General features: G+C 37.7%; 2 protein-coding genes across 3 annotated transcripts in view; both read right to left on the reverse strand.

The window, feature by feature from the left end:
- Window positions 1-21,281, reverse strand: part of LOC134791369 (WASH complex subunit 1-like) — a 43,579-nt gene that overhangs the window by 22,229 nt on the left and 69 nt on the right. The window contains exons 1-4 of one of the 2 annotated variants that reach the window (XM_063762378.1): window positions 17,117-17,257; window positions 16,566-16,968; window positions 16,105-16,398; window positions 15,395-15,756 (exon numbers count right to left, since the gene is read on the reverse strand). In XM_063762378.1, coding sequence (XP_063618448.1) covers window positions 15,395-15,756; window positions 16,105-16,398; window positions 16,566-16,940 — 1,031 coding nt within the window. In that variant the 5' untranslated portion in view covers window positions 16,941-16,968; window positions 17,117-17,257. Of the gene's footprint in view, window positions 1-15,394; window positions 15,757-16,104; window positions 16,399-16,565; window positions 16,969-17,116; window positions 17,258-21,281 lie in introns of those variants that run through there. The other variant, XM_063762379.1, reaches the window with a different exon arrangement.
- On the reverse strand, window positions 17,290-21,277 carry LOC134791368 (cytokine receptor). The gene has a single exon (XM_063762377.1). It carries the CDS (start codon window positions 20,977-20,979, stop codon window positions 17,290-17,292), a length of 3,690 nt encoding a protein of 1,229 aa, XP_063618447.1. The 5' UTR covers window positions 20,980-21,277.

Here is a 21,281-nt window from a genome sequence, read left to right on the forward strand (position 1 = left end):
AAGTAGCAAAACGATTGTTTTTCACCTGAAATTATACGAAACTAATGATCTGGCCGACTAGCCGACTAGTCGGCAGCCTAATCGGCCATTCGAGCGCCGATTAGTCGGCTAGTCGGCCAAATCAATAGTCGGTACATCACTACTAGAAAGTTATATTCCGTTCTGGGCTATTATCTTAGAATAGAATAGAATTAATTTATTCATAAGCACAAACAATCGGTACAATACATTACATTATATAAAAGAAAACATAAAATAAGATTAAAGTGCCACGAAATGGTCCCATCTCAGCATGTTGCTGGTGGCTTCCAGCGCTGATCTTCCGATGAGACCATCAAGTGAGAAGAATCACGGGAGGTAACAGACAAGAAGAAAAAAGACATAGAAATAACATACAGTAAACAAATAGTCAAATAAGAAAAAAAAAAATAAAAAATAAAAGTTACACAGCAAGAAGTTACAACATAACTACTATTTACAACTAAGATTATTTAATACATAAAACAAACATCGTGCTCGCAATCGCTGTATCGATCCGGTCCGACCATACCTTACCATACCTTAGTGTGCAGAAGGCCTACCGCGAACCACGTTCGACGTGTTGCCTCTCTGTCGCACATGTTAATTCGTGAGTAAGCGTGACAGGGAGGCAACACGTCGAACGTGTTTCCCGGTAGGCCCTCAGAGGCTAAGATACAACGTAGGACTTACGAGCCAGCAAATGATGTACTATTTTGCGAAATTAAACGGTTCTCTTGTCGGGACTCGCCTACTTAAGTAAATGGAGCTAAAGGTGAGACGAAGGAGATAGTTTAAAAAAAGATTAAAATATCGCGACTTGTAAAGCCTGACCAGGAATATATGATCACGCGCCATGTTGCGGAATTTCACTGAAACTAATATTTTCATACTATATACTGAACTGTCACCGTATACATGAGAATAACAGCGCTCTATTGACAGTAATCATATATTATTGATCAGGCTTTATACAAATATTAACTTTGATATAACCTCAGGTCAGGACTGGCTGACAAAAACGTAAGCATATTCATCATTCACAATCTTCCAATCATTTCAATACGCAGAAGGGCTAAAAGGAACATGGCCTTTATTTACAATTAATGTAGTAATCTGGTTCAAATATCAACTATCAACATTTATTCAGCAAATAGGCCACAAGGGCACTTTTACACGTCAACATTGAATTTACATACAAGCAAAAATAATAACAAGACATTAACAATTTTATAAAATACAACTAACAATTCAAACTAACGTATTACAATTACTTAGAGATGTATATGGTATCTTAATGTCGAATTACATAAAAAAAATAGAGATACAAAACACAAAAAAAAACTATAATATTTAGAGGTGTAAATGTCTCTAGGTGTCAGAACTATAAGATTATATAGTTTATCAAATTATCCTTAGAGATGTATAGGGTCTCCAAGAGTCAATATCCTGTATAATTAACACATTCATTAAGAGAAAAGAAACATACGAGAGCAGAATGAGGCGTCTCACTGTAATTAATAAATAAAAATAAAGTTACTAAGTATAATAGCTCGTGTAAGCTTAAACAGACCAGTCTCCACAAACAGCACCCGTTCACGAGTATGACGCGTATCTCAGCCATCGCCTCCCTCAACCTTCATTCGGGAAAGTGGCGACCCGATCAACGACGCCACCGTAAGCAAAGACTTTTAAGCGAGCATGACATGTTCAAGCTACCGGCCTATTCAATTCAATAGGCAATTCAAGTTCAATAGTTGATACTAAATGTAGTATCAATCGATTGTCTTTCTAATTAATTATGTCCACAATTGAACAGGTGTTTCAAAGAAGGTCATTACTCGCAATAAGCACTTTTATTAAGTAGTGTGTAATGTTACTTAAGAAGGATATTACGCATAAGATATTAGTGTTATGTAACAACAAAGAGTATTATTCGGTATTACATAAAACAGGAAGCTTTTTCCTACAACGCCGGATCGCTTCTGCGAGTTCTGGGTACCCGAGTCGTTTCCGCCCACGCGGTCAACGAATACCATTTATTCGGTAGAGTAAATTATGTATCCCGACCGTGGAAATGCATTAAGAGCTAGTAATATTTTTTAAAAGCTTTAATGTAAGGTGTAGGGGAGCAATTTAGACTGCGGGGTAATTTAAACAAATCGAAATATGTTTTACATTATTAACTAGACTCACACACAACACATCTTTTTCGCTATCTGACATATATGGCACTCTAGTTAATAATGTAAAGCATGGAAGATATTTCTATTAGTTCAAATTACCACGCAGTCAAAACTGTCCCCTTGTACCTTAAGTGGATCTAGAAATGGACATGGCAAAGCAACACCTGTTTTGGGACTTGTGGGTTATCAACGTGAAAGAGTAAATTATACTTTTTACGGCGTCCAATTGAAAAAGACCTTTAATATATGCGACCATTATATGCCCGCAGATCCTTCTATAATGTGAGAATGTGATGCAAAGTAATCATTATTTTTACTTCCGAATGAGTCGATTATGTTTCAGTGCTTCAGGAAATATCTAGAAACTTATGATAAAGTTACTCTGAAGGTTCAACTACGTGCTTAATCGAAGAGTATTTTTTTATTACACTAATATGATAGATAGACTAGTTTTGACTAAATATACAAGTCTAGTAATCAATGTAAGCTGAACGACCACCGCTGCTATTTTTGAAGAAGAAGTACATTATCGTCCACATTTACCGGTTACAGGTGTAATACCAACTCGATCGATAACTCGTGTGGGCGATAAGGTAAGCCCGCGTAACCGACCTGGGCGGCCCGTTTGCAATTACAGCTGTTATTGTATAGCATACGTGCTGTAGCTAGGTACAGCGAAAGCTAAATTAGCTTCGGTCGACCTTTACTATCGATCCGTCGCCAGACATGCGAGCCAGATAGGGCTGTTCCAACAACAATGTTGCAAATATGGTACCAGATCAGGCCTGTTTCCCAGAGGGATACACAGAGAACATAGATTTTCTTACTTACTCTTTATGCCCAATTTTGATTACTTTATTTTATTAAAGCTTCTATTATGTCCTTCATTTCGTTAATTGATATTACATTTCCACAGAGCCCGTACACAATAGTAGATTGTTAACCAAGGGATGAAAGGCACTCACTTCTGCCGAGGTAGTTTGGCGCTCGAACGCAGAACGCAGTGAGAGCGCCAATAGTCCGTGGCTGAAATGATGCTTTTCGCCCGAGTTAAACACTCTACTTTTCATTTCGAATACGAGGAAAGTAAAATGCATGTGTTTTTTTAAAAACATGACTAAGTGTACATTTTTATAGTATTTTTTGAGGGTACTTTCGATTAACAATTAGGCAAAAGTATCGTTATTTATGGAATGGGGAGTCAAATATCAGAATGTAATTTGTATAAATATTCCATTTATACCAAAATTTCAATTGCTTATCGTAAACAAATTAATTAAATCGTACTTGGAACCTAAAATGCTCTAGTGCAGAAACGTATCATGTTCTGCACGCCTTTTAGAACAACAATGACCCTCTTTCAGAGCATGAGAAATGAAAAAGTTCTACATGCATACTAGGTACACAATTGCTGTTATATACAACTTGTCATGGCCATACTACATCAGTTATTAAGTCAGATAGTTCTGGTACAGGAGTTACATATATGACTCTATTTTTTTCATATATAAAGCTAAGACTGGCAGTCTTATATTATATGGCATGATATCTTAGCTTTCAATTCAACAGCAGGTATATTCTACATCAGTCTCTACAGATTTGTGCAATTTATTAAGGTACGAGTAGCTGCCATATTGCCTTTTGGTCAAATGCCCCAATATACGTAAATATTTCCCTAAGGAAATGTTTACGTTTCTTTCACTGACGAATAATCCGAACTGTTTTGCGTTTCAGTATTACTCAAGAAAGCGCGTGGCACGCGAATAAGGAAATAGTTGCGCAGGAACTCAAAATAGCATAGGTATCAAAATAAACGCTGCGGTGCCTTAAGGGATTTTAGAAACAAGTTTTTGTTAAGGAACGTCTTCTTTTCATCAATACACCTTGAACAAGTCCTAAACTCAATAAAAAATACATTGTTTTATTACTTTTATTACAAAGGTCCTATGGCCACCTTCGCTCTCAATGGTGCCACAACCATTAAATTAAAAAAATACAAGTTTTAGTACACATTTCGCCTAAATATAGTACCTACATAAGTTAAATCACACTGAATCTTTTAAAAAGCTTTTCTTAAGTGCCATTTCTACCTGCCAATTATTGGGTAATAAGTCTAACGAAATAAATAAATGCTGACGCAGTATTCCAACCTTGAAACTGCGCATGACGGGCCGCGGTCAAAATTCTCCGTAATAAAAGTGGAGTCGACTTTCGCTCCCCGCAAGTTACGTTCATCCTTGCACAAGGACATGAGTGTATCTACTTAATTAAACTGGCAAAGGATAGCCTGTAACTAGAATAAGTTCTGAGAAGATGCGGATAAAACTCCTTTTTGTCGATGAAGCAGATAACTTCATGGTTGGTACTTGGTAGGGGACCGGTTTGGTTAATTTTGCGTTGTTTTTGAAATCGAAAAACATTTCAACCTACTAAACGAGTAGTAGTTTATGTACTCTGCCAGTACTTATTATTAGGACACATGGCTATCCAAAGCGTTTTGGTTTGATAAGTAGAAAAAAAACAGTTTTGTAACATACATTATTTTTCTCTTTCTCTTAACAAGATTTCAAAATGATCACCCCTAAAATAAAGTAGACTATGAAAAGTAAGAATTATCCCACTGTATATAGGCCAATGGCTACTTTCCTATAAAATGCATATATTGCATATGTTTATATGTTATTACGTACTATGAGTATGCATGAGCTAAGTTTGTGCAGCGCTGCAGACGCGATCGATACAGCTATGAATCTGGGTAACGGTTATTCGTTCTGTTGTACGACGGAGAAATTATTATTGGGCGTTTGAATCTGGATGGGTTATGGATTGAATGTCAAAGTTTGGATTATATGTAGGTTGGAGCTGAAAGTAACTGAAGGTTTAAATTATTGGGAGACTTACCTACCTTTCAGGTTTTCATATGAAGAAACGCGCGCGGGGTATTGAAAAGTTGTTAAGGATTATCAAATTTTGCAACAAATGTCTACTTATCTAACATTAGAGACTCTCAACAAATAACTTAAAATATGGTAAATCAAACAAATTTATACAGTACATTTTCTTTTCGACACTTAGGTACAGGACAAGGGAAATTTTTGAAAGAAAAATATCAAACAAATTATTGAACGAAATCATTCTTGTATACAAATGTAGTATACTCAAAACCATTACAAGCTGTAGCCATTATAATTATAACGAATGGCATTAGTCGACTGTAATGGCATTAGTCATTGTTTATTAGTGTTACACACGGCCACTACGGCCAGTGTCCTAAATATCAATTGGCTGGGCGGAGACCTAACTAAAAGGGTAACTGGCCTTGAGGCTTGACCTGAAGCGCAGAAAGAGACGTAGATCTAGATATGTTACGATCAATGAGATAATATTTATAAATAAAGATAAGAGGCAATTCAAACTTACGTTTGTGAAACCGAAACTATCTATAAATGATATCAGTCGCACGTGAATTTCGCTCGTACTTGTACTTGTCTATGTACCTATTCGCGCAAGCAAGACGCACGGGCGACTGATATCATTTAGATGTCACAATGTAAGTTCGAATTCGCCTCATAGAAACGAATTGGCCGACGCCTGTACAACGAAACGACAGATGTTCGCGGGAAACCCCTACTGAAATATTAACGATGCGTTTCTAGGTAACAATCATGGTATAATAATATACTCCGCCTGGTACTCTATTCCGAGATTCGCGTATGACCTAACTGACACGGGCCTACGTCATCATGCTGTTTACAGGTTCTCAAACTTTAAAATGTGGGAGAACGGTGAAAATTATTTTAACGGCATTAATTTTAAGTTATTCATGTAGAAACATAGTAAAATAAAACAAATCTAATGTATTAAATTAAACTTTATTTATCTATACAAGACAAACGTTTAAAAAACTAATTCACAGTTACACATTAATTACCAAGCTTACGACGTGAAAAGTTTGGAAAACACTGCGACTGCTGACACTGAGCGAGAAGGAAATAACAATTAACACGCGTTCGACAAGGATGACGGTCAGGGCATGAAGTTATCTAGATCCGAATTGTCAAATGTGACAGCGCTATCCTGTGTTGCCAGTAATGTAAACAGAATTACCCGAACGTCTGAAATTTCTTTCGTGAATCGGAAGATATTGCTAACGAATAATTAAAAATGACGTGTTATTGTAAAATTTAAGATAAAATACATTATAAATGAAAATTATAAAATTATAAAGAAATATTTTAACTTAGCTATAATGTACCCATGTAACATGTTATGTTGAAATAAAGTAGCAATGTTATTGTGACGTAGGCCCGTGTCACTCTGGGAATAGAAGACCATGTTTTATTAGACCATGGTAACTATAATGTGTTTGGGTATACCGCGTGACGTACCTAAGACTGCGCCAGGCGACTGGAAGATGCTCTAAATAAATATTGCAGATTGCCATTTCTAACTTTCATTTACCTCTTGCTTATTTTCCTTAAAACATAGATTAAATCAGCTATTTTATGCCACTGACAAGAAAGTGATGCGTACACGCACCTATCCTTCGTCACTACTCCGGCATAAGTCATGCCATTCAGTTATCCGATGCGTCACTACGCGCGGCCGCCGACCATGGCCATATATGACGTTGCAGGGCAAACAAAAAAGGGACGCGGGGATTGCAATGCTTTAAGGCTTATTTATCTGCAAAAGGACTCTTTGACTCGGACCAGAATGTAATCGAATAACTGATAATGTCATCGTCCAAGAGTTGATGCTTATGGCACACCAAACACACTATGTAAAATGCCTATGCCTATGACAAACATGAATAAATATTAGCTTACTTAGGAGTCTGATTATCCGTCATAGGAGTATAATAAATAATTTATCCGTACAGGTAAGTTTTTTTAGCGATGTTAGGTATACAAAGTTTGAATTAGTTATAGGTTTGTGGATGGGACTTATAACATTGTACCTAATGTTATTTCGCTCAACGAAAACAAATGATCGAAAATAGTTTCTTTACATAACACGGCATGATTGTTATATTTTCTATACTTACAAAACATACCAGTTTATTAATAGCCGGTACGTGCTAAATTGCACTACACCACAAAATTAACAATAAATGCCTCGTGGCTCGTGGGTTTATTATAGACCTTTAGTTATGTGCTAAACCTACCTAAAGTACATACATGCGGCAATATGTAGCTCTGCCATCCATCTAACCATACATATTAACATCCATAATTATCATTACCCTGTGTTAGAGATTTTCTATTATTTGTTCATTTCATAGGTTATGTCTGGCGACTAGCTGGCGTGCGACCTCTTTTCTATCTTTAATTTTTATACTTTTGATTCGAATTCCATGTGACAGTCCGTCTGCCTTTGACACCGTTAAAATATTGTGCTGTATTTTCGTATTGATAATATTAAAACAACAATTAACCTTTAATAAGTGTTTCCATCATCTCATCCCATTATACAGTCCACCCGTTAGCTATCAGGTTATATCCTGAACTGTTTTTGTCTGGCTTGCAAGGTAAAACTAAATTACCAAATACAACATAAATTCGACCATAAGTATTCCGTGTCTTTAATTTCTGGTTCATCAAGTATCATTTATATTCTTCAAGTCCCAAGTATTCCTTTTATCCAATTGCCGTTTTGTAAAGAAAGTAACAAAGCATCGCATGGCTTGTGTTCCTCGAAGTGAGGGCGGGACCAAACTGTTTCCTCGATGTTTGTGAAGCGAAGTTGGGAGTTTGCTTAGTAAGTAACTTAATTAGGTTATTCTGAACTGAACACTTACTTGGTGCCTTATATGTTAATAATTTTTATACATAGACAGCTAATTATTTAATTATATTAATTACTACAGTAAACCGTAGTAATTAATATAATTAAAATAATTAAAATTTAAGCAGGTATAACGTGACATTTTTCGGAGAGTATAGATTTTCAATGCCCTCCGTTACAATGGGAAATTTTCCCAATAGAGAAATTTTCTCGAGGACGCAGAACGTTTTCGGGAATGGGACAACTCAGCTAGCAACACTTTTAAATTCTATTAAATGCTTTAATTATTTAAACAAACCACCTTAGAGTACTGGTTTACAATAATCAAAATCATATATGAAGTTTAGATGACGAACAACCTTTGAAATGTATACGAGAAATGATAATACGACAACTAGATCTTCTTGGTTAAACAAGGAGGGCAAGGTTCACCTTAACGACCTATATTTTATCACATTAGTAAGACATTTTTTGCTAACGGTATTTTTATTGCACATCATCGCAGCTACAAGCGATACGTGGAAAGCAAAAGGAATCAAATTACTTGCGTTAATGCAGTCGGTGACTTGCATAATTTGACCCAACTTACTGACAGATTCAATAAAAGATTGAAAAAATTGAAGCCAGCTGTGCAAACGGCTGTACACTGTAGACTGTAGAGCTAGAGCATGTTTTTTAAGTGTTCCCAACAAAATGTTTCTCAAATATGACTGTTATGAATTTCTCCTGTATCGCGGATTGACTCGTTTATTATATGACAATATTTTTTTCATTTAATACGTATAAGAAAAAAAATTGGAAGAACAGTGGTTTGTCAAATTAAAATGCAAAGTTTAATTTAAACAAGAACCACTCTGTATCTGTATTTTTATTGCCAAAAGGACATAACTGATACTGTTTCTGCATTTAAATAAGCCTTTACATGTTCTGTTTATTATTATAAATTGTGTTGACTCACAGCTAAAACCCATTACGCATACAATTATCCACCTCGTGGGTCACTCAATGCAATCCAGTGCAATCTAGTCTGTGCTATTTTAATAAGTTTAATAAATAAAGATAAGAGACCAGATGAGGCCGCCTCCTACCGAGAAAAATTGATATTCTACATTAGCCGGTCTATCGCTCGAATATGCAAGAGGCCAAGAGCGATAGAGAGGCAGATGTAGAAATATCATTTTTGTATTTTTTCGCGGAAGGTCCTCAGGCTCCATGATATAAAACTACGTATGCTATATTACCATTTTTTTTCTTCAATTACAAGTCTACCTTACTGAAATCATGATCAAAACAAAATATGCTGATTTGGTTCTTATGTACATAACTTATAATAATAAATAGGTATTTTACGTGTTACTGATAAACATTTAAATATTTATTGGGTTACCCACAATACAGGCTGATCCTAGTGTAGTGTAGGAGCCAGAGCAACCTGAATTTTAAATTTTCCTACATACTACATATTGTCAACCTCAACTTTATTTAATTAAAGATTTTGTTTGCTTAACAACCCTGTAAACGACTTCATGTACCTAAAATACATGTTTGAAGTTTTTTTTAGGTTTCATATTCAACTCCGTACCTATTCTTAGTTTATTTTGCGTTGCAGTCCGAATTATGTATTCCTTTATATGGCAAGGTCAATTTTCATGCACACCGCAAAAGGAATCGCCCTCAGCCGGTCGGCAGGACAATACATCAATTTGCATAAATTAAATATGTGTATGTATCACCTATATGCTAATTGTAACGTATTGTTAGACATTAGTCTTTTGATATATAATAAGCGCCAGCATGTGTAAATGATGTATTGTTTTATTAATCTTATTAACTAACTACATATATATCAATTGTATTATTTGTAACTTGATATATCAATATCTATTGAGTAGGGGAGGTTTCTTAAGAAGTTAAGACGATCTGGTAGCTGTACTCACTAGCCAATTAAAAAAAACAACGCTGTATACTTATAACTTACAGCCTTATTACAATATTTAATTTTGACTCCAATAGTGAACACGGTCGGTCTACCTCAGAATGATATAATTGGTAAGATCACAAACCACCGTACGATTTGTACTGTTTCTAAATACATGTTCTGATAGTTATGCAAACAGTGTTTTATCGTTAGCGATAAATGATATAAACACGACAATCAAATTACTTCTGATACACGCGGGTCACCGGTATTATTTTCAATCTATCGATACGCGGTACAGACCACGAACGTTCGCCGGAACCGACCCTTCGAAGAAACCGGCGTCAATCGTCAATTGTCGATAAACAGTCGTTCATTTGTTTAAGTACTTGTTAGCAATAGGCTTTATAAAGCATGAAAATAAACACCCGCCCAGACCTTACTGCTTCTTATGTTGTGTTCCACGGTAGAACAGTCAGGCCCAAAACAACGTTCATTCATAATTCCTATACACTACGTACGTGTCTACAACAATACGCCGAAGAACCCGAAAAAAACACAGTAAGTACGTTTCTCTCAGTCAAACATGCAAAAATAACATCAACCATTCTCTATAAACGCCAAGTATAACGTTAACGACCATTCCAGGAAAAAGTTTTTCTGTAAAAATAATCTCTTCTCTGAATAAGGATAGCGAGGTTAGTATTCGAAATTTTAAACACCTCAATTAAAACAAATGAATGTCGAATCTCATGTTGTTACCTTGTATGACGAATGTCGGGCGCCATATTTGGAGAGTCGAATTTCGAATTGAAACAATAGTTTCGCACGAGCGACGGTTTACAAAACGAGCCTTTTTATAATTCCAACCGTATGGTTATTAAAATAAAGTTGAGTTTTGATCGGAGGTTTTCTTGTAGTTACAGTTTTGGTTAAGTTTATGGATTGTACAAAAACGGGTGGCGCTTGTCGCTTGCGATGCTAAAGTAGTAACTCTAGAACGCGTAAAGAATATACACATGTGTTGCTTAACTCCAAACTCGGGTAAATCCATTCGACCCTCTCAGCAAATATCTACCCTATTACCTTTTTATTCCTTCCCTATTCTTAATACCAAAATCGCATAATCTGACAGATGGATTTACCCGAATTTGAAGTTAAGCGACTCACATACAAGTCATACAACTCTATCTTTGCGGTACAACCCAGCAAAATAAATAAGTATAATATAGTATATGTGCTACGTTGCTAAGTAAGCTCTTAGGAATAACCGATTAAGAATTTGACAGCGGGCTCAGCACGGTTCCATTTTTATCGACTATCACTATGCGCGTCCCTTTCGCACTTACATACTTGTTAGAACGTGACAGGCATGGTGACAAGGGATAAAAACGCGACCTTGCTAAGCCGCCTGGTCACATATTGGACGGAGAGCTAGCTATTTCTATTGCAAACCTATTTCCGTAGCTAGCTCTTACACCATGTTATTAGGGCTCGTGGTCAAGGCATATAGATGTACAGTCGACGTCAAAGATATGTTTACATTTTTCGCCTTGTTACAAAGGAATAAGGTGCAAAAGTGTAAACATATCTTTGACGTCGACTGTATGTTGGTACAGGTACTTAAGTTATTATAATCGGCACAAATGATCGTATTACAAAGCCACTTCCGTGTCCGATGACATGATAAACGTTTTCAAGAAGGTTCAAAACACTTTGGCACTAGGAAAATACGAAGGCAATAATTACAGGTTATGTTAGAATAATAGTGGGCTCGCGTTACTGAGAACAGTGAGAACAGAATCTATGAGAGGTTCTACGTATCGTGAAGAAATGAAAATCAAATAGCTGTTACACAGAAAATGGGTAATTTACTAAATTGTTAAGGTTAACGATTAGTAATGGTTAATGGTACTGCTAATTAGTTGAATTAGTAGAAAGATTGCGCAGGTGTTATTTTAATGAGTTAGATATATTAATGGAGTAATTAATTAAAAACAAATCAAAGATCGCAAGGCATGGTGTCGCCTAAATGCGAAAGATTAATGCTAAAATGGGAAGTTTCAACTTTAGCTAACGTTTAAATTATTATTTGTAACTACTTTACAAATTAAAACATACTATAGTATTGTAGAAATGTACTAAAATATCATATTTATGAAATGAAACTATTTAACAGATTATATGAATATAGAATAACTATCACGGTAATTGAAGACATCAATATCACAATTATTTTTGAAAAGTAATAACAAATTTCGGAAATAACAATTTAACCATGAAATAAACGTGTACATGATTCAACTATGGACATAATCAAATTGTTTTGATGCCTAGGGCTAAAAGGCTTGGCGTCAGCCGCGAATGCTGAAAATGTTATCAGTTATCAGGCTCGGGCACAGGCCTTGATCACTGTTTCATCTTATGCTATCATATGATTAGAAAAATACAACCGCTGTTTTAACAAATTAAAGACATTATTTTGGAAACATCATTATAAAAGAGGTACAATTCAAGCGAATCCTCCGACAACCACTATCACTAGCTTGTTTCAGCGTACCTACAGAGCGAAAGAATGAATGCTAAGAGGCTCTGTTTGCGAAGTAGAGTATATGTTTACAAACCCCGGCTTCCCCGTACTCGGCTAACTAGAAACATGCGTGAAAACAAAGTGTTGCTTGACTGCCTCTTGAAACGTTTTCGTTACAAGTACCTACATACTACAATCAAGATTGGGCCAAATAATGTTGTGGCTCTAGTGAAAAGGGGTACAAGTATTATAAGTAAGTAAGTAAACACTTTATTGTGCGAAAAGAAAGGAATATTGGTTACATCATCTTACACCCTTTCACCTGAGCTGCGCGAGACTTGTACCCCTTTTTACTGGAATCAAAGAAATAATACAGGGTATTATACCCACGATTGCCATCGAGGGTTCCGTACAAATTTAACTCTACAAATTATTATAGTTTTCAGATTCTTTCCTGTACTTGTAATATAAGATAGGTCAACGCAAAGTACCCTATAAATTTCGATTCCCTTGAGTGTCGAAACATATAATTTTTGCAGCATAAACGGCCGTATTTTTTTAAGGTAACTTTAGTTTGATTTTTTCGCAGCTTCAACGGACTGTAAACCTGAGCCAACAACTCGATGCCTCCACGCGTTTCAGAGATAAAGGGTCTTGACAGACAGACGGACAACAAAGTGATCCTATAAGGGTTCCGTTTTTTCTTTTTGAAGTACGGAATCCTGAAAGTGTTTGTACTTTTTCAAGAAATGATCATAAAGGTCAGGATTATCATGCGTTTATTATGATAAGTTATACATATAGTGCACCTATCACTCACTACTTGGTGACTTAATCTATTGCAAACAAAAAGAAAGTTTATTTCCACGCGTTGACCTTTAAATGTTATCGGAGCCCTACCTGATTTTTTATGAACAACAAGTCGCCATATGCGTCAAGTTTTTTGTTATGGTCGCGCGGTTATCTATTGGTTCAGCTGACTCGTGGCGTGTTGTTCAAGCCAAACATTCTTGTGGATTGACTTACAATTAGTTACGGAGAAAGGGACATTGTCTAATACACTCCTTTCTTGAACTCCTATATATAGTCCACTAAGACCACTAGACTGGGGAGTTATATTCACAGCCGAAACGTCCGCTGTTATTTTGTAAAACAAGGGTTCTTCATAAGTTTATTTTTATGCAGAAGTTAGTTATGTGTTGAAAATCTGTGTTTATATTTTAAGTACTTCTTATGAGGGATAGGCGAGAAAATAAGGAAGAAATGAGTCAAAATCAATAATAAATCAAATATTTTAGTACACAACAGACAAAAGTCCCGACTCGCTATGAGAACACCGCAACTCTCAGCTCTCTTAATTAAGCTAATGAAAAGGAATGCGTTTGTATAATAAAATAAAGGACCTACCGCAGTCACTCCATTATTTTTGTATAGTGAGTAGTGCTACCACAGGTTTTTTTATGAGAATATTGCGAGTCATTTTGCTACCGACATCTATTATTGCGCTATAGTACGATAATTCATCTGACATACCTACGTCAGTGCATGTAAGCTAAACCCAATTTTCTACGTTATATTGGTTAGTTAGTTCCACGAAATATAAAATTAGTATAAAACTATTTTTAGGGCTACCATCAATCCGTCATATTTTTAATGAAAAATAAAAACCTCCCATTTCCCCATTATAAAGTAAACACTGAAAACCTGCCTCAACTACAAAGCATCCTAGTAAACAAGTAAACAATCTACCGTATAGACGACTCCGGAATCCTAATTGGTCGTGCTGTAGCTTCCTTGAAGTCCAGAGAGTTACGGCTGGCGGGCGCGGCATATTAATCAGGATAAACGAGGTATAAATCCTACTAAGCGCGGCTTAAGTCGGCGGACAGTTGTAAAAGCTAAGCATTGGTTCAGTATAAACCACTATAAATAAGGCCTTATTTATGGTCCGATTTTTTATTTTGATGTAGATTTTTTCCGTTCGATTTGGATATATATAGAGCCAAAGCTCGTTTGAAGAGCTCTTCATTCTGGGTGGAATAAATGCGAAATTCCAATTTGGGACAAAAATGTATGTATAAAATTATAAATGTAAGTATCCGCATAATCTCATGAAATACACGCGCGCAACTGTCAGTTTGCTCTATTTAATTCTGGATACGAGTTTAACCCACGCGTGGCCACGTTTGCGTGCTATCTAATGAAATTACCGCGTTAGGGCTCTTACGAATTAATTTGCTTTATATTTTTATGAAATAATGTAACATGAAATATTATTCTGTTATAGTAGGAGATCCCACATATGGTCGACCTTCACCAATCTGTCTGACGGATGAAACTATGAAAATATGAAAAAAAATATGTTCCTGAACATAAATCAATAGGGTTGCCTAAAGAAATATGGTCAAGGCTATTTTTAATAAAAAAAATTTTTATTTTTTTTCGGCAAATTTCACCGATTTGTCTGACGAACGAAATAAGTTTCAATGGAAAGTATACAACTTGTACAACATAAATACACTAGGTTGCCTATCTTTTTCCGGTCACTATTGTGTGGTTGCCGTGTTTAAAGAGGTGATTTTATATCAATAATTGCACTCATCTGTCTTGACGCTTGAATTATACATCAAAATGCAAATACAATGATATAGGGTTGCCTGCGAAAATCCGGTCACAAATAAGGGTTGCCAGGCTTTTAATTAAAATAAGAAGGGAAGACTTTTAGCGATAACTCATAAACGGCTTAACTGATCAAGTTTGTTTTAATTTTATTTGATTGAGTTTTTTAAGCATTATTATTATGATTTTTTCCATATTTTTTGGACAGATGGTTCAAAAGTTAGAAGGAAACACCTTCTTTTTTTTCTTTCTAAACGATTATTTCCGACATGATTCACTTTATCAAGAAATATTGTTTAAAGACCCCACTATTTTATATAAAAAAAAGGTACCAACCTTTTGCTAGGAGTCTCCTTCGGTGTCGGCGGTTCCATCGGCGGCGGCGGAGGAGGCGGCGGAGGCGGAGGCGGCAAGTCTCTCGCACCCAACTCCACCGCCGGCACATTCGGCACTGACACATCCGGCAGATCCACATCAGGCAAATCTTTTATATCCGGCAGATCCTTTATGTCAGGCAGATCTTTCACATCCGGTAGATCTAGATTTGGTAGATCAGGATCTATTATTTCTTTAACGGGAGCCACTGGGGAGGTAACGGCGGAAGGTGCTATAGACCCGTCTTGGGCTATGGAGAATTGGACATCGCCAGCTATGCCCGGTAGATCCGGTAGATCTGTTGGCATTTCCAGTTCAGGGACCTGTGTGAACAGAGTTGTGTGAGATCTTTAGGAAATTGACAAAAGACCTTAAGGCTATTAATTTGCCGATTTGGAATCCGCTGGTCTCCCTAATTTCAATCCCCATTAACGAGGTGTATTAAATGACCGGGTGTCATGAAAATTTACAGCTGTCAATAAAATGGATGAATTGAACTTGTAGAAAACTGGTATTTTATATTGCGACAATAAAACAGTAGGCGTTTATTACTGGGTGAAATTGAATCTCCAAAGTGTGTGTTATGTTTTACGAACTCGCATTTAAGTAAATTTACCGGTGTCTCCATCATTTTGCTATACGAATCACTAATTCAAGTCATTGAAACTTACCATCCCCATTCCGGGCGCGTACATGTATTCATCGATTTCTCTCTTCAAATGCTCTCTTTTCATGATAGAGGAAGGCGCTTCTTCCAACAAACTCCTATTTTCGGCAGTGGCAACATTCGGCACGTATGCCGGCGCCTTGGTTTTACTGCCGAGGTAGGGGCTCTCATCTGTGTTGAAGACGAGTAACTCGCCCACGGTAGATAAAGTATCGACTACGGTTTTCAAATCGAAATCCGGTTTCGGTTCAGGGTTTTTAGGCTTGCCCACTTTGACGTGGAAGAAGTGGAGCCTTTCCTGAAATAAATAATGATATGTAGTTATCTGAATACATCGTTATATAAGGGTGTATTAAGTATAATTGACTGTTGAATGAATTATTTAGTATTGAATTATTGAATAAACACCTTTAGGAAGCTACTGAATGAAATAAAGTTTTTTGACGCGCAAGTTACAAAACTTACCTGTGCTTGTTTGTCATTGGCCATCCCCTGAGATTTCCTGCTCAGAGTAACCTTTTGAGGCTTATGCTTGTATCCGTTCAGGTCAAATATGGATTGGTAGTGTTCATGCGTGATTGACGCGGGATACTTGGCGCTCGAGAACACTTTGATCGCCGTCTGAATGCCCGTCAATTTCTCAACCTTAGCTTTTGATGATTCTACTCTCTGCGAAAGCTTCAACGCTTTTTCTTTATTCTGTTCTATTCTGAGATTCAGACGCGCGAACACATCTTCGACTATCCCGTTCAGATTGTCAAGGGTGTCTGCTATTTGCAGTACCGTCTCTTCTGTACTCAGATCGCACGGTACCAAATTAATTTTATATAAGCCCTCCATTTTAACTGAATAAGCCCACTAAGCTAATCTGAAACAATGGAAACCGATATCGTATTTATTCTGTTAATTAAAGTCGCATTTCTAAATGGTTTATATTTATGCAATCAAGCGATCGTTAATACCTATAATAATTAGGCGTTAATTAGCGTTAAATGTAAGATTGAATTTATCCTTACCGACTATGTAATCTCCTTTTTAAAAATTCTAAAATAAATTAATAAGGCACGACAATTATCACTAAACAACACAACTAGATTTTTTAAACGGACAATGTTCAATAATCCTATAGCACATTCAATAATATCTACAGTTCGGTCACTCAGTCTATTAAATCAGTCACTACGTGCACTCAGTTTTTGGGAGTGGTCAAACTTGAATCAACGAGTATTGAATTAAAATTGTCAATGGAAGGGTCTTTGCTCCAGGAAAAGCGGCAGTAAGCATCGGGACTCATGTCTGGATCGAGCAGAATAGGCGTGTCCGGCACGGGCGCGCGCGCCGCCATCATGTTGGTTAGGTGCTTGTTGAGCACGGCATCTTCTGGGCTCACGTATCCGCTCGCCGCCGGCTTTGGCTGCTCGTGGACCTTTAAGTTCGGCAGCGACTCTAAGCACTGCAGTTGAATATAGCTAGAATCTTCGCCTTTTTTAGGTGAAGGCAAGGGTAGTGTCGGCAAGCTCTCCGGACCGAAGAGTTTCGTCGGCGACGGGCCGAGCTTTGGCAAGTTCATTAGCCTAGCCTGCGGGTCGTCCGCGCGCACGTAGCCCGCGGGTGGCGGGCTCGACGGCAACAGACCCGTCGTGAAGATCGGCGGCGGCAGGCCCGCCATTACGTAGCTCGAGCTCGCTGCCACGGGCGACTTCACTGGCTCCTGCGGACTCTTGATTGGTGAACTTAGATCGGTATTTGGATTCATTACAGACTGCACGTACCCACTGTTTGGGTTCTTCTTGAACGCCAGGTCGTTCAAGTACGGAGAACTCTCGCGCGAGCTTTCAGTTTCCGACGCGGAAGCCTCCCCTTGGCTCGCGTTTTCATCCCTCCCGTGTTCTATGTCTTGTAATGAAGAATCCGAGGCGGTATCTGATATTGAGGACTGTCTGTCGATATGGCCTTCAGAATTATTGGATAGTGCGGTACTATCCGTATGATCGCTTGAATCGCAGTTGTCGATACTCTGTTTGACATTGGGCGATACGGGAGATATGCTACTTTTACTATTAGGAAGAAGCAGCATTTCATCTGACGATGGTTTCTCGTCTTTGTTGGTTTGGGTCCAGCCGCCGAAACCGTATTTCGTTAAATCTTTTTCGGGGACATTTAAGCCGTTGGGGAATACGGGTTTTATGTCTTCCATTTGTTTCATTTTCTTATAGAGTTTCAATGATCCATAGCCAACGCCGACAACTAAAAATACTCCCAGAATTATGAGTGTCAATGTGAGTCCTCCCGATTGGCCACAAGGCATGTTGTATGTTTGACTCCATTCACCTACATATTCATCAATACCTTTGGCAGTTCTTACAGGTAGTTCTACATAATCCGGATCACCCATCACTCCATGATATTCATCTGCATCATAATTTATTGCTCTTACTTGATAAGACATTTCATTGCCTTGACAAGCAACTGTATCAATGTACAGATCTGTTGTGTTACTAATCTCATATTCTTTTTTATTTTTCAGTATCATGACTTGATACAGATCAACATGGCCTGGAGCAAACCAATTAATGGTTCCCAAAGAGTAATTATAAAGGGGTGCACTGTTTATTCTCCCTGGAGGCCCGATTCTTGTTCTTACATGAATCCCATCTTTCGGAACAATACTGGAGCAGCGATTTATAGCATAGTTGCAGGCTTTCACTGCAAATGTATAATTAGTGAGTCCTTGCAGCCCAGTGATCTGACGATGTGTGAAGGTATCCACTATCACATAATCTGTGGTCCCATCAGACAATGTTTTTGTAATATTGTAATAAATACTTTTTCCATTCTTGTGCTCTGGCGGATCCCACGTGATATTCACAGAATCATGTGTGATGTCCTTTATCCTGATATTTGTAGGGCTTGATGGGGTGTCTTCTAAAGTGGTCACACGGTCTGTATTGTTATGTTGCCTGATACCAGAAGCCGTGTCAAGGGCAATAGTAAACTGATAAGTTGTGTAAGGCAAGAGGTTTTCTACTAAGACACTTTTTTGGTCTGGATTATCAATATGTTGAGTATAATTTCTATTATCATAGCAGGATGTACTAGTCTCAATAACTGGACAGTAATAGATGATGTATCCTCTTAAAAAGCCAGCAGAGAATGTGCACTGAACCGCCCAAGTCAGGTTAATATGTGTGGTATGCACTGATGTACTATCATGTGACAATGACACAGGAATCTGATACCACTCCATTCCTTTTTTAGGGATATCACAGTAGGCCCATGTCATACCACTACTCTTGAAGCCTTTGTTAGCAGAGATGGCAAATTGGTATAATGTTGAGGGCAAATTTATTGAATGTTTGCTGATGTATGGTGATAAAGTTGTGAAGTTCATTCGTCCAGTACAAGTTTGTGTAGTCTTCAGCTCACACCAAAATAGAGTGTAGTTGTCAATTTTGTTATGATTTATTTTTTGCCAAGACAACTCATTAGTGCCATTTTCATGTGTTAGTTTGGTGAATGATTCTACATGCAAATCTTGAGTGTTATCCTCTGAAGGAATGTAAAGAGAGCTGTAGTCTTCAGAGAGCCCCTTATCATTCTCTGACCACACCATCACCTGCAGGGGATCATCAGATGCGTTAAGGCTGACATAGCTCAAACTCTTGTTATCAGGAGATAAAGTTTGATGTTTGTTTCCTTGCCAGACAACCACTCTATATGTAAAATTTGCACCGGCTTCTTCAACATCTGACAACTGGGACCAATAGATTTTTAGGAGGCGGTGATTTAAATATGGCTGCTGGTGGAAAGAGCCTGCAGCTATTTTAGGTGGGCGGGGTGGTTTCTCACTAGTTGTATTGATCATTATAAATGCATAGTCAGACCAGTATTGGTCCAGTTTAGCTTTCTTGGGCTTAATGTAGATTCTCACTTCATACTCCCAATGTGCAAATGGCAAACTTAATTCATATATGTATGTCCTATTTTTAGGTGGCAAGTCAGAGGCATCAACCTTGTGAAAGTATGTTGTATTATCTATTTCAGATATCTGATATTCAATTCGGTGGTCTACCCCTCCCTTTAACAAATCCACCATATTATTCGGTATTTTCCACTGTATGGTCGCACTGTGAGAGCAGCAAGACTCATTGTGTACAACCTCTAAGGCTGTAGGAGGGTCAGGTTTCACTATTGAGAAGTGGTCAACTGCAAAGTTTTGGGAAATGCTTCCAAAACTATTGTAGGAGGTCAAGTTGAAATAGTACATATCTAGCTGTTGCCTGTAAAGGGGCACTCCTGGTCCAGTTTTCGTTGTCCACACACACCAGCTCACATTTACTTCATCATGCACTTTGCATGGTAACACTGCTCTATCATTTACCAAGAAGGTTAAGTTGTAGTTAACTACCAACTGATTACCTTTAGGCGGTACCCACGAACAATTGAGCTCATTAAGGTTCTTGGACAGACATGTGAACTCTTCTACCTCCTGCGGGTATCCGTCCACAACCACCTTGCTGGAACATTTTTTATTTGTTCTTTTATTGTTGCAATAAAAGGTTGTACTCTGTTTTTCTGGTCTCTCCTCATACCATCTGATAGTAGTCTCATTCACTATAGTAGTATTCAGTGGAACATGATTCACCAACAACTCTAGATCTTTAGCAAGATCCCCACCTTCAGCTACACAGAAAATTTCCAAAGGATTCCCGTAAAATATCCTCCTGTCCCCAGGCGGCTGCACAGATAACGTGATATTGTTTCCGAAACATTCCGAAAATATACACGGCAAGCAGAAAACTTTGATAAACATACACCATATCCAAGAGCTCAAGTGTGGGCCCTTGCGCAAACCACTGTTTTTAGTTCTTCTTTCCATAACGAATGTTTTGTACTAGTCAGACCATCACGATACACAGCACAGAGTCGTCTGGACTAAATCGAGCCCAGCGATGTACGCATTCCTTGTTTTTTATCTCAAGATAAATGGCGCACTGCCTACACTCGCGGCGCGATGACACAGACTGAACTGAACACAGACCACTCGAATGAAGCTACAACACAACACCGTCGCGCGCCACTCTCACAGTTCTAAAGTTTCTTGTCGGGGCATGGTTCTACACTAATTAGCCCTGAATTAAGAAGGTTTAAATGAAATTTTAGTTCCCCTATTAGTAAGTA

Source organism: Cydia splendana, chromosome 6 (assembly GCF_910591565.1).
Source record: "Cydia splendana chromosome 6, ilCydSple1.2, whole genome shotgun sequence".
Lineage (NCBI taxonomy): Eukaryota > Metazoa > Arthropoda > Insecta > Lepidoptera > Tortricidae > Cydia > Cydia splendana.

What these genes read in the sequence shown, in the direction of transcription:
- LOC134791368 (XM_063762377.1), bottom strand. Translation starts at nt 20,979, where the DNA reads ATGGAAAGAAGAACTAAAAACAGTGGTTTGCGCAAGGGCCCACACTTG.